At 45.3% G+C, this 14,251-nt stretch overlaps 1 protein-coding gene and 1 pseudogene across 1 annotated transcript; one reads left to right on the forward strand and one right to left on the reverse strand.

Moving 5' to 3' along the window:
* The first annotated feature begins 212 nt into the window (after positions 1–212).
* LOC136452800 (trihelix transcription factor ENAP2-like) lies at positions 213–4,282 on the forward strand (annotated as a pseudogene).
* A 1,287-nt stretch (positions 4,283–5,569) lies between these two features.
* LOC136455025 (potassium channel KAT4-like) lies at positions 5,570–8,286 on the reverse strand. Its single transcript, XM_066455222.1, has 9 exons — positions 8,138–8,286; positions 7,816–8,031; positions 7,552–7,704; positions 7,092–7,479; positions 6,754–6,993; positions 6,576–6,674; positions 6,441–6,476; positions 5,999–6,273; positions 5,570–5,861 (listed from the first exon to the last, which is right to left on the reverse strand). Exons 1-9 carry the CDS (start codon positions 8,284–8,286, stop codon positions 5,570–5,572), a joined length of 1,848 nt encoding a protein of 615 aa, XP_066311319.1.
* Between the last annotated feature and the right edge of the window lie 5,965 nt (positions 8,287–14,251).

Below are 14,251 nucleotides of genomic sequence, written 5' to 3' on the forward strand. Positions count from 1 at the left end.
TTTAGATTCCTCGAAATTCCTTAAAGCGAACGGACCATATTGTAGCTTTCCCCCCGAACACCTAAAACTCACCTACCTGCGTTGTTGTAAAAAGAAAAATGATCCGTTGTACTTTAAAAAAGGACAAACTTTTATTTTGGTATCGATCTATCTATAATTCCCCGTATGCAGTCGCAGTACACTGGGCTACAGTGTCGCGGTGAGCACCACGGAGGAACGGGCGACCTGCCCCAAACTCGCCGGATTCCTACCGGTCCCGGCCAGCCCACCTCGCCGAACAACTCCACCAACCACGAACCTGAAACCCTAGCCGCGCCCATGAGCGACGACGCGGCCGCCGCCGCGTCCCCTTCGCCGTCGACCTCCCCCTCCCCATCCTCTGCTTCCTCATCAGGCGCCTCACCGTCGCCTTCCTCCCCGCGCACCAAGCGCCGCCGCACCGACCGGTACGCTCTCGGTTTCGAGTTCGCCCCGCGACTCGCGCCATACGAGCTCCCTGAGGATCCGCTCCCCGACAAGCCCAAGCGCTCCGGGCCCGAGTGGACGGAGCGCTCCACCTTCGCCCTCCTCGACGCCTGGGGCGACAGCTTCGTCCGCGCGGGGCGCAGCATCATCCGCGCCTGACGAGTGGCTCGAGGTCGCCCGCCGCGTGTGCGCCGCCGCGGACCGTCCCGCGGGGTATTTCTCCGATTCGCAGTGCCGCAACCGAGTGGACACGCTTAGGAAGAAGTTTAAGAAGGAGAGGGAGAGAGCGCGTCTTGCCTCGCGCCGCTCCGGGCCCTCCCCCTCCAAATGGGTCTACTACGACAAGATGGTGTCAATTCTGTGCCCGTCCCCGCTGCCGCTGCCTGCCCCGCCTCCGCCTCCGCCTCCGCTGCCTCTCCAGTTGCTGCCTCTGGCTGCAAAGCGCCGTCGTGACAGGCAGCCATCGCGGCGCTTTCAGTGGGGGATGAAAGCTCCTGAGCGTCTTCTTGGTGGTGGCGGGGATGTCGTAGGTCCCAGGGTTTCAGGGTCAGGTGCGGAATTGGGTGAACGGGAACCGCAGAAAAATAGTGCTGTTCAAGTGGCTCGAAATGGGTTCGTGGCTCTCACAGAGTCAATTCAGAAGTTTGAGGAGGTTTTTGTGAGGATGGAGAGTAGCAAGAGGCAGCACATGGTTGAGGTGGAGCAAATGAGGAGGGATTTGCAAAGGGACCTAGATGCAAAGTGGAGGGAGATTTTGGAGAAGGCGCAAGCGGAGATTGCTCGTCTCAGTAATGAGGATGAGGATGAGGATGAGAGTGATGCGGAGGAAGATGGGGATGTTGGCGATGGTAAGAGGTTGGAGGATGGTGGTGATGAGCAAAACAATGGTGCCATGGATGCTTCTCCTTAGCATACAGCCTAGAAGCTTTCAAAATGAGGTTAGTTTACTTATCTCAGCAGCTTATGCTAAATGCAATATTTTGCTAAAGCAAAGTGCCAGGTCATTTTTATTGTAATCTTTATGTGTATCATTACATTTTGATGCTTGAGTAAACTAAAACTGAATCATCCTTTTATGTGTCTGGAATGTTAATTCGACTAAACTAAAGCTACATCATCCTTTTTTTGTCTGGAAGGGCAATTCGAGAAGGATTTCGGCCCTTATATAGGTACTCCCATCATTCCATGTCTGCATATAAAGTCATCATGCGGCACCCTTGATAACTCGCCATTTAGAGTAATGTTGGGACTCACATTTTTTGACATTGTATTTTGGTGGTGTTGGTTACTCCTTTTTGCGCTGTAAATAGTTCGCAACGTCCCCCGATGCCGTTATTTCGCGTTTGGTTGTAACTAGCTGTAATCAGCTTACGGTGGTATCGGATCCCACGCTATTTAAGATCATTCCTGCCCACGATTGAGCGTTATAGGTTCCGGCCAGATATACCCCTCCGGGCCCTCCCTATCGGTTGAACCAAACAAATCAGGCAAGTAGCGATATCCATTCCCGGTATGGAAGTGACTTGTTCTCTTTACGTTTCCATTGTTAGAATTGCCAAGGAAATTAGTAGAGCGCAGAATTCTTCAAATTTCAAATTATTGTCAATTAGTCTCTTAAATCTGTGATTAGCTTTTTATGAGATTGAAATCTTGTGCCACTTGATGGCAACATATGCTAAATTAGATCAATATTGCTATTACTGAAGTATTCCTGATCAAGTATTTTTTTACTGAAGTATTCAAATTCTGGCCTCAAAGATATTGTTGTGCCACTTGAACTTTTGTTGATGCTTTTGATTGATAGGTTCAATATGGTTCAGTTATTTGCTAGAACAACCATGGGTACTGTATTACAAGCTTGTTACACTTGAATCTGAAAGTTCTCAAGTCTACCGGAATATCTGATTTCTTTGGTGAAATCAAGTTCATGTATAATTTACTTATCTTCTCAAAAGATTACAAGTTGAAATGTCATCATGTGTCGCATACTCGCATATGAAAGAAGTACTATCCAAGCTGTCATATCTGTGTGTTTCATTTGGCATGACATATTAAGGGTTGTGTTTCTTTTATCGATGACCGTTTTAAGTATTTGTGGTGGAAAGAGGGATGAGTGCTACTCCCTCTGTTCCAATTTATAAGTCACTTTAGCTTGCTCCTAAACTATCTAAACTTGGCCAAGTTTATAGAAAATGCATCAATATCTAGACACCAATGCAGTTTCATTAAATTCTCCCTGAAATATTGTCTTGATAGTGCATTTATTTGAACCTGTAGATGTTAGAAATATTTTTCTAAAAACTTGGTCAAAATTGGAGAAGTTTGAATTAGGACAAAGATAAAATGACCTATAATTTGGAGAAAAGGGATCAGTTTCAAGGTAGTCATAAGCTACTGTGATATAATGCACTGCTTGAACTTATGTTGAGAATCAGAAAGAGAGAATTCCTTATTTGACACTGGGAAAATGAGTCGTTCCTTTCTTGGCCCTGAAATTTTCTTCGTTCCTTATTTGACACTCACTTGAACTTTCATCCCTAATATGGCACCGCAGCCAAATCTGTTAGCTAACGGTGTTAAGGGGCAAAAAGGTCTTTTTAACAGCCACTTAACACCGTTAGCTAACGGATTTGGCTGCGGTGCCATATTAGGGATGAAAGTTCAAGTGAGTGTCAAATAAGGAACGAAGAAAATTTCAGGGCCAAGAAAGGAACGACTCATTTTCCTAGTGTCAAATAAGGATTTCTCTCAATCAGAAATGTTGCTGAGTGCAGAGGAGCCTCATTCTCTATTTTGTGCAGTGACTGGGCTGTCAATTATGCTGAAACAAAGTTTTGCTTAGTAATTGAGCTTTCGGTTGATATGTTTTGCTACCTTAAACTTGTTAAAATTTAAGAAATGGGTTGTGTTCATGAGTCCTTTGTACTCTTGGCCTGTTTGGTTCAAAACTGTGACACAAGTTTCCTGTATATTGTTTAAAATTTGGTTACTTTGTGAGGGCATGGCTGAGACATCCTCTTGAATGCATCTTCATGGGCGTCTCCCAAACATTATCTGTTCTGTATCAAGCTTTAGAGTTCAGGTTGACAAACACCTGTGAGTCATGACTTTATATGGTAGTTGCATCTTACTTTTTCCTTATTTGAAAGACGAAATATCTGTTCTACGTGGTTGACACACAACTAGTTGAGTTGGCTGCTGCCCTTTGGCTTTTCCTGGGTTCGATTATGTTTGCATTTACGAGATGATGGGTGATGTAACCTCTGGATTTTCACCAAATGGTTCATGGATTGCTTGTGGTTTGAAATCACAGTCCAATAACTTCTCTTTGGTCTTTTATGTGGTATAGATGCTAGAAAATATTGTCATCAAAATCCACATCCACATTCTTTTTGTTAGGACCTCGAATATTTTCAGCTTGTGGTTGTCCAAGTAGTTAGTTCCCTGGAATGTGCGCCTATTTTGTTGTCTTGTAAATTTCATGTTGCAAGTTGGAACATGGGTGATGACTTGTTTACTTTTTTTGTTTCAGGAACGAAATTGGGCTTTTCATGTCGATAGATGAATCCACATGTTAGACAGGTGGTTATGATTAACTCTGTAGGTGCTGATATTAGGATTGTGAGTACCCAAATCCCTAGAGAAAGGAATTAGCAGGGAATATATCTGCAACAACCAGCGCAGATTGTTGTATAATTCTCATATGTGTTTCTTTTTTTCTCAGCAATGCTAAGCAAAATATTACTGCTCTTTTGATTACTGTATATGGCTATCTGCTTACTGACGTGTGATTTCAAGATAGTAATATCATTTGATAGCTCGTAGTGCTTACTGTACTTGGTTATAACTGCTGCATTTTACTTCTTTTTTTGGAACTGAGACTCCCGGGGCCTTTCGGTGTTCCAGCGGTGCTCACAAAAACTCCACACTTAATCTAAAAAAAAAACTCCACACTTTGATGTGGCATGAAGACATGCAGTGCACTTCCCCAACGGTTGCATATTCTTTTCCTGAAACCCTTTTACTCTCACCGTGATTAGGAACTGCTCCCTCAGTCCTAAAACAAGTGAACACTTTTGTATTTCAAGGAGTCAATTATATCTTAAATTTGACTAAATTTATAAAAAAATAATATTAACATTTGTGTCTTAAAATATGGCGTGATTAATAATCTCTTAAATTTTATTTGGTATCATAAGTATTGTGCATTTATTTTGAGATGTAGGGTTATAAATCTAGGATGCTTTTTTATGAAATTTATCTGCTACCATGTGATTTTTGGGGATAGTTTTTCAGGCCAGTTTTAGTGTTAGTTTCACATGAATTTCATTTGTATTTAATAAGCTGTCACATATGTGTTTTGATGATATGACAACGTTTCTAAGAGGAGACAAGTGTGTTTTATCTAGATGAAACTTTTTTTTGCCACGATTACAAACTTCACATGAGCCATAAAATTTAATGTCTATGAAACAATAGAATAAAACTATGCATTGAGAATGGATGTTCCATCTCAATTCACATGAGTTGGCAGTCTTAAAAACTATACATTCACGATGGATGTTTCATCTTAATCTACATCATGAGGTCTTGGCGAAATTGCATCATCCAACTTTCGTTTCACCCTTTCTCAACTTTATTGTCTTTTTTCTCGAATACGCAAAATATTTGTGTATCATTGTATTAAGAAGAAGAGTTTAAGCATATAGACAACACGCATCTACCGAGCGTCAAAGGAGGTCGACCTAAAACAGCCGTAGCTGGACCATCCTAGCAGAAGGTCTCTAGTTTTGATATTACATAAAAGGAAATAACCAAAACCGACGCAGCGGTGTGACCTAGGAGGTGGCTTTGGGTCTTCGCGGCTGCCTAAACGAGCCCTTTTCACCGTTTGGGAAGAGCGCGTCCAGCGCTTCGACGTTGGACGCAGTCAGGTTGCCGTCGAAGATCTTGTCAAAGACCTATAGCTCCGACGCGGATGGCGCTGATGGACCCTTTTTCAACTTTATTGTCACCCTTTCTCTTTTCGTAAAATTTCGAGAATAGGGAGAGGTGAAACGCTTTGCACGTGCTTGCACTACTTGCAACATTCTAGTGGTCAGTCCTACCAACACAGCACCAGGTGGTCTCCGTCCCTTAGAACGGCAACGTCGTCGACCTCGGCGCCGTCGACGGTGAGCACCCGCCTCGCCGCCTTCCCGAACTTTGCCTCAGCGACTTTCATCAGCTCTTGCAGCGAATCCGGAAGGAGGACGAGCTTCCCCGCAGCACGGCTCCGTTGCTTCTCGGTGCCATGGCTGGGGAAGCGATCATGAATCACCACTCGTAGTCCGTGCTGTCGACGCGGCAACATGCAGGGAGAGGGAGCGGTCTCTTCGTGTTGCTCGGTGCCAAAGCTGGCATTCTGATCCTGGCTTGGAACCATCCTGGCGCCGTCACCGTTCTTATGCTGCATCTGAAAAATGTAGCCGATCTGAAGCTCATCCTGGGCAAACAAGACATGTTGCACACCAAGTTTTAGAGTTCACAGTGCAAGTTTCGATTTTTTTTTACCATGCTTGTTTTGGAAAGGATTTCCTCGAAAAGCGGCGCATCCGCTGAAACTTGTTCCTTGAGAGACTTGAGGTGCTGAACAAAATTGGCGTAAACGGTGTTGGCATCTGCAGTGTTGGAACACTGCAGAAGATGGCTGAGGCTGATGCACACGGCCTGCGTGAGCCTGCTGCTACGGACGGTGAACGGCTGCGGGACGCCCAAAATGACGCCCATTTCCCCTGCCATGCCGTGTGGCCCGATCTTCATCACCAGCTGAAAGAGGGCACCACACCACAGCTGATCAAAACTCTCGCTGGCATAAAAAAGAGCCAAGAAAGCGACTGAAGTTTCTTTCATGACTGAGTTTCACGTTACTGAGCAAAGAAAAGAAAGAGATTGACGCTCAGTCACTCATGATGTTCAGCGTTCGAATGGCTTGCCTTCTCTGTTCCATCAGCAGCAGTTGTCAACACGTCCTGTTGTAAGCAAGCAGAAGGAACGGGATAAAAAACAATGTTGGAGCAGATAAGGTTATTGACAGACAGAGACGTAGGTGTGAATTACTGTGTGCTTACCGCTGCGCCGGACACGATGATGTAGCAGTCTGTCGAGGTCACCTTCTGGAGGACAGTGTCCGCCTTGGGAGGGAAATACTCTGCCCTCATCTCTGAAACCTGCACGCATCCCGAGGTCATGGTGGTCAGGTCACTGGGGGCTATGGATCGAATCGAGTGCGTGCGAATGTTCATGTACCAGCTGTAGGACGAGGTCGTTGGAGACTCCCTGGAACAGGTAGCAGCGCTGGACCGTGTCCCTGAAGAGGTGGTGCGCGACCCGGGACCTGAGCACCGTGGGCAGGTCGGACAGCAGCTGCTGCTGGATCACCTCCCCCGTGCTGAACCTCAGCTGCGCGCTCGCCATCATCTGCTCTCTCAGCTCCGGCGGCAGCCGGTTCACGCTCCCGAACGTCGAGACTCGCCGCACCATGTCCCTCTGCGTGCCGCCAAAGCAAACATGCATCAAGACTTCACCGCCTTATGATGTTGCCGATGATGGCAGACACGTGCGAGAGGCATCTACACATACTATACCATCTTGAAGGTGTTGGTGGCGGCGTGGACGACGAGGTTGGTCATGTTGCCGATGATGTAGGAGGTGAGGCCGATGTTGAAGAGCATGTAGCAGGTGGCGAACACCATCTCGCCGGGGTTGACAGCGTGCAGGTCGCCGTACCCGACGGTGGCGAGCGTGGTGATGGACCAGTACACCGCGTAGGTGTAGCTGACCCAGACGCTGCGGCCCTCGAAGTCGCGCACCTGGCTGCCGAGCCAGGTGTGCGTGTGCTCCTCGTCCCCGTGCCCGTGGTGGAACGCCATCCACAGGAAGATGCACGCCGAGGAGTGCAGCGCCAGCAACGTCACGCCGCAGAGTTTGATGAGCCTGGTGTAGAAATAGTCGAATCGTATGTCCTTCTCCAACCTGCAGGAATACATAGGATGTGTACTGCACAAGGCACATGCATGGAGAAGAAGAGAAGCATGGCGTACGTACCTTGCAAAGAGCTTACTGACGCGCTGTAGTCTCCACATCCGGAGAAGGTTGAGGTACCTGAATCCAGTGCTCCTGCCGCTCACCAGCCGGTAGATTACGTGAAACGGGACCGTCGAGGCCACGTCCATTGCGAACGACGGCCGTGCGAGGTACCTGATGAGTAATGAGTGCACCGTGCACGCAAGCATGTTTTTTATTTGGCGTACACAGTTTGTACGTGCATAAGATTGATGGTCGATCAGTTAACTAGTGCTAAAATACTACGTGGTGGTGATCTTCCTGCGGTCGTCGACGAAGAGATTGGCGGATCTGTCGAAGTAGGCGACGAAGAAGGCGACGGCGATGTCGACGGCGAAGAACACGTCGACGATCAGGTCCACGACGAGAAGCGGCGTGGTGGCGGCCTTCTCGAGAGCCAGCTCGAACGGCGACGACCACGCCGAGTAGAGCACCAGCACGATCAGGAACCCCTGCCACCACCTGATAGACCCTGGCAGGCGTCAGTGCATGGATCAAAAAACGCGCGCGGACGCGTATGTGGCATGGTATCCCCTATATCTGCATGCGCAGCAACCGTCTACCGCACCTGTAGCTGCAGTCGTAAGGGTTGATGGCGTTGTTCCCGACGGAAGGGGAGAGCTCGCCGAATGCCGGGAGAAGGTCGCCAGAAACGCCACCGCGGCCGATGCCCGGCAGTGCCCAGCTTTCTGTCTCTGCCCCTGGTCTTCTTGCCATGCTGCTGCCTGCTGCCTGCTGCTGGCAACTCCTTTTGGCAGCAACAGCAAAATCTGCCCTGCGGTGACCTCTGAGATCGGCACAGATAGGAGAGAACCACACCGAACGACATGAATCGGTAGAGTGTTTATAGTAGTAGCTAGCTAGCTAGTATTATTGAGAGATCAGCTAGCGATGGATGCACGAAACGAAAGCAATGGAACAGTGCCGCATTTCTGTCTGTCGTCGAAATAATTCAGCTATTTTAGCGACGGCGCAGATCATGGTCTGACTAAAACACGGCGATAATATTTGTTTGCAACAATGATTGGGTCCAGGAGAGTTAAAGGCAAGCCGTAGCGGTTTATCCAGATAACTTAGTCTCGTCCTAGGCTTGACTAGCGAGTTCTAATGCACGATTGCTTGCTTTAGAGAGTCACTAGAGAGAAGATCGAGATCGAAGAATCTATAGCTCTTTCGCTCCCCTAGAAGACACCCGAACTAGTAACTCTCTGTTCTCAAGAAACAGAAGTACTCCCAAACATTCAAGACAATGCTATGGCATGAACTCGCGCAGCTTAATTAATTTGCATCAGGTACGCGTACACTAATGGCGCATACATACATACATGTGCAGCCTGCAGAACGCTGGTGCAGCGCTACAGCTACAGGACGACGCTGCCAATCGAGGCGGGAATGGACGAGGGAGACGGCGAGATTGATCGAGGGAGTGGCTAGAGCCCCCAATTAAACACGTTACCAGAGCGAGGCAAGAATAGGAGAACTCCGATCGTTTATTTGGCATCAGCCGCCTGTGCTCTGCGCCGCCTTCCGTCATGATTCATGAACGCCGAGTAACATTCCTTTCCTTTTCGTTGGAGGATCGGGTAGCATCGGATTTGGAGTTGGATTCACTCCCGGATTCCTAATATATTTGATTCCCCAGTTAGTACCTGATATCTTTCATCTTTGATTTGACTCTTCGTTTTTCTTTCTTGTTCCTAAAAAAAAGCGGGCATTTACCTTGGAATCTCTCAAATCTTAACGAGCAAAGCTGACATGTTATCCGCTCCCTCTGTCCTAAAATACACTATCCAAGTTAATTTATAGAACCTATTATGTAGTAAACCAAATGACGTATATATAACACTTCCTAATTACCATAGGTTCGTGATAGACATTAATGATTATTAAGCATGTGAAAATTGTTTTAGCGTTTGTTCACCTAGAATACCTTATACTTTGGAACAAATTTGAACTCTAGATTCTTTATATTTCAGGACGGAGGGAGTAGCTCTAGTTGAGCCGATTATGTCCTAGCTCTATGATACCGGGTGTCATGTCATCACTAGTAGCCCCCAAGTCCTTCGTACTTGAGTTGCCTTCTATTGCTCTTCTTGATCAACTAGTTTTAGCCTAAGTTACAAACCTAGAATTACCTTATAATTTGGTATAAATTTTGAACTCTGGATTCTTTATATTTCAGGATGCATGGAATAGCTCTAGTTGAGCCGATTATGTCCTAGCTCGATGATGATGCAAGGTGTCACGTCATCATTAGTAGCCCCCAACTCCTTCGTACTTGAGTTGTCTTCTATTGCTCTTCTTGCTCAATTGGTTTTAGCCTGAGTTCAAGTGTTTTTGGTGTCTATACTTCAAGTCCCAGTGCTTTTAAAGTTCCTCGGTGGTGCCTGAGTGTTAAGCCTGAGCATTCGAGTTCTTCAAGTCTTGTTTTCGCCATTGGTGGACTTATTGTGCACCCCATGAGTGTAGCCCTCAGAGCCTTGCCCAATTCTATAAGTCGTGGTTCGTTGCTCACCTATCACCCCTTGTAAGATGCATGGAGTAGTCTTTTGGTGCCTGATGAATAGTCGGCCCTTACTTATGTTACGAGTGGTTCTCCATCTGGCGTGAACTTAGGCCTTGTTTAAATTCAGGGTGTAAAATTTTGGGGTGTCACATCGGGTGTCACATAAAAAAAAATTACAGAATCCGTCAGTAATCCGCGAGACGAATTTATTAAGCCTAATTAATCCGTCATTAACACATGTGTTATTGTAACACCACATTGTCAAATCATAAATTAATTAGGCTTAAAAGATTCGTCTCCCAAATTAGTCGCAAACTATGCAATTAGTTATATTTTAATCTGTATTTAATACTCTATCTATGTGTCCAAACATTCGATGGGATAGGGAATAAACTTTATGGGGATAAATTAAAAAAAGGCCTTAGTTGTCAACAACACTGCTGCTGTATTGGCAACACTGGACGGGAACAGGATCGGGAAGAGGCAGATGAAGAAGAAGCCCAGCCGGACGCGACGAAAATGCTTAGGCCCAACACGAGAACATGCGGCCCAAAGTGGGTAAAATAGATATGTATGCCCATGAGTGAGAGAGAGGACTTGAATAATTTTGTAAACATTGAACTCTGAATCGAATCCTGTTCTCGCCCCTGCTCATCTTCTTCCCCTTTTCCTAAGGGGACTTGCTAGCGTCCAGATGTCCGATCCAGAGTGCTAGCATCGGACGGTGTCGCACGCACAAGAGAAATGGAGCTCGTGCCGCCTGTTTTTCGCACGCCCCACTGCGTGGGCCCTCACACCTGCGCTCGGTTTCTCACGCGCCTATATGCGCCCGCTTGGCGGCGCCCCAGGAGCAACAGCAGGTGGGTCCCATTGCAGCATATGTAATATCAGATCTACTTTTGCGACACCTAGATGAAACAAAAGCAGCATACGTCCGGAACAGCTGAAACACTTACAACATACGTCTACTATACATGCAAAACACCTGAAAGCCATTGCAAACATAGGCAACATCCAGATGAAATACTTGCACAATACATATGAAGCACTTGAAAGATACGCTTGCAACATGCATATATATGTAACATTCAGATCTACTTTTGCAACATCCATATGAAACACTGACAAGCATATGTCTAATACAGATGAAACATTTAGAACATACACTTGAAACATACATGTGTATCCATTGCAACATGTGCAACATCTCGATGTACTTTTGCAACATCCCAATCTGATTTTGCAACATGGATATAAAACTCTTGCAACATACCTCAGAAACACCTGAAACGCTTAGCATACGTTTGCAACATGCTCTTTCAGCGCAAACATCTCTATGCTGCTTCGGTGAATGGAGGCTCATCGGTGCATGGAGATCACCGGTGTGCTTGTCGGCGGTGCACGAAGGGTAGGGTAGGGACGGCATGGGTGGTGGTGGCGTAGAGGATGGGTGGGTGGCGCGAGAGGTCACCGGTGTGCTCGCCGACAACACGGACCTGGGCGGCAGCACATAGAGGGCAGGGTGGGGCGGCATGTGCGGTGGTGGCGCAGAGGACGGGTGGGCTCAGCAGCGGTGGCGCAGAGGGTAGGCGGAGCGTCCAGATGATCGGACGCCCTGACCCATCATTTCCATTCCCCAAGCCTCTCTGTTCTTCCCCATTGGTAACGTCAGTTTCCGCCAGCCGGCCCTCATGAAGGTGTCTAGTGGTTGTTGTTCTCGGATTTTTATTTAGATGATTATTTTAAAATGTAAAAGGTAGGAAAGAAAATGTGCTTCAACCCATGTGCCGCTGATAGTCGGGCGGGTTGAAACATTGTTACTCGGCCAATATATTTTTCGTCTCTTAGAGGATCTTGGCCAAAGTACTTTCCCATGCGTGGTACAGGCCATGAGAGCCCAGCCCAGATGAATGCTCCATGTCAATCGTGCGACAGTGCGAGGCGTGGAAGAGAGTTTAAAGCCCAGCGAATACTCACATATATGAGCTTTGCAGTTTGTACGGAAATTGCTAAGAGGTGCACTACTACAGAAATCATTTTTGCTGGCACGTTGTTTTTTTTTCACAGGCGGTTCACAATTTCATGACGCCAGTACAAAAAATAGGGTGGGCCCAGCAAGAGAACCGCTTGTGTAAATGGTATTTACACAGGCGGTTGTCATTGTAAACCGCCTGTGAAAATACACGTATTTACACAGGCGGTAGAGATAGGAGAGCCGCCTGTGTAAATTGTTTTACACAGGTGGTCCTCCTTACCAACCGCCTGTGTTAATGCTGCTATAAATTCCCTTCGTCCACCTCCAGACAAGAACAGTTACTCGCGTGCTGTGTGCACAGTGGCGGACAGAGAAGTGGCGATTCCAAGGGGGGAGGTTTTGAACTTCATTTTTTTGGTGAGAAACTTCCAAAAGGTTAGTTAGTGTCGTTGCCGCCATTTTTTTTAGTGATTCTTTGGTTCAATTCTTGTATTGGAGGTGCTCTAAATCTAGGGTTAGGGTTAGGGTTCATAGCTAGGGCAAGGGAGAGAGTTTTAGCTTTTTTTTGTAAATTCATAGTAAATTGTATCTTGCTCGGATTATAGAAAATAAATACTTTTTAGAATTCTTGTGAGTAGATCTATGTAATAGAATAATGATTAACACTTTATAAAGTCTTGTCAATTGTTATACTTATTTCCTGTAATTATAAACTGTGAATTAATTTAGTTTTTTAATCTACGTACTTAGGGTTTATGAATTAATTTAGTAGTTAATGTTTTGTTAATTAGGGTTAGTTATTATTGTCTATACTTAGGGTTTGTTAAATAGGGTTAGTTATTATTTCATGTACCTTAGGTTTTTCAATAATTTTTGTTAGTAATTGATGGTTTATTATTTAGGGTTAGATATTTCATGTACTTAGGGTTAGTTAATTAATTTAGTTAGTAATTAATGGTTTATTAATTAGGGTTAGTTAGTATTTCATGTACTTAGGGTTTGTTAATTAGGGTTTGTTATTTTTGCTTATACTTAGGGTTTGTTAATCAAGATGCCATCTCCGTTTAATTAATTCTTATAATTATAAAAATGAGTTTAAATAATTATTTAAATTTTTTATTTTGTAAATTCTGTAAGAGGTAGGTTTTCATATCTATTTAATTGATGGAGGATAGAATCTTAGTTATGAGGGGTTATTTTCGTTTTGTTTTTAGAGTGACATACAATATTTTCCTAACTAATTACAGATAAATATGGAGAGGTCATTATGGATGTACAACTTATCAAGATTAGACCCATCTTATGTAGTGGAGGTCCAAAAATTTATTGATGCCATGAAGATACATGCTCAGAGAACAAAGGCGAAGCACATATGTTGTCCATGCGTAGACTGTAAAAATATTGTGGTATTTGACAATGTGGAAGCAATCACTTCTCATCTGGTTTGCAGAGGATTTGTGGAGGACTACTTGATTTGGACAAAACATGGTGAGGGTAGTTCTACACCTTATATGCGGACAACTGACAACACTGCAAGTAACATCAATGTGGAGGGTCCAATGCCATATCTCAATGAATGTGATGCTATGCCAGATATCAATGAAACCCATCATGCTATGCTAGATGTCAATCAAACTCATAATTCTACGTCCGATGTTAATGAAACTCAGCATGTTAACACTGATGCCATTGAAGATGCAGATTTCTTAGAGGCAATAATGAACCGTTGTGCGGATCCATCAATATTCTTCATGAAGCGAATGGAAGCCTTGAAGAAGGCAGCAGAAGAGCCTTTGTACAATGAGTCGAAAGGTTGTACCAAAGAGTGGTCGACACTACGGGCTGTTCTTCAGTTTTTGACGATTAAGGCTAGATATGGTTGGTCCGATGCTAGGTTCAATGATTTATTGCGTGTACTTGGAGACCTTCTTCCTAAGGAGAACAAAGTGCCTGCTAACACGTACTATGCAAAGAAGCTAGTCAGTCCACTTACGATGGGTGTTGAGAAGATCCACGCATGTAGAAATCATTGTATTCTATATCGGGGTGATCAGTATAAAGACTTAGACAGTTGTCCAAACTGTGGTGCTAGTAGGTACAAGACGAATAAAGATTATCGAGAGGAAGAGAATGCAGCCTCTGTTTCTTCAGGGAGGAAGCGAAAGAAGACGCAAACAAAGACTCAACAAGACAAACGTTCA

Source organism: Miscanthus floridulus, chromosome 5, assembly GCF_019320115.1.
Source record: "Miscanthus floridulus cultivar M001 chromosome 5, ASM1932011v1, whole genome shotgun sequence".
In the NCBI taxonomy this organism is placed as follows: domain Eukaryota; kingdom Viridiplantae; phylum Streptophyta; class Magnoliopsida; order Poales; family Poaceae; genus Miscanthus; species Miscanthus floridulus.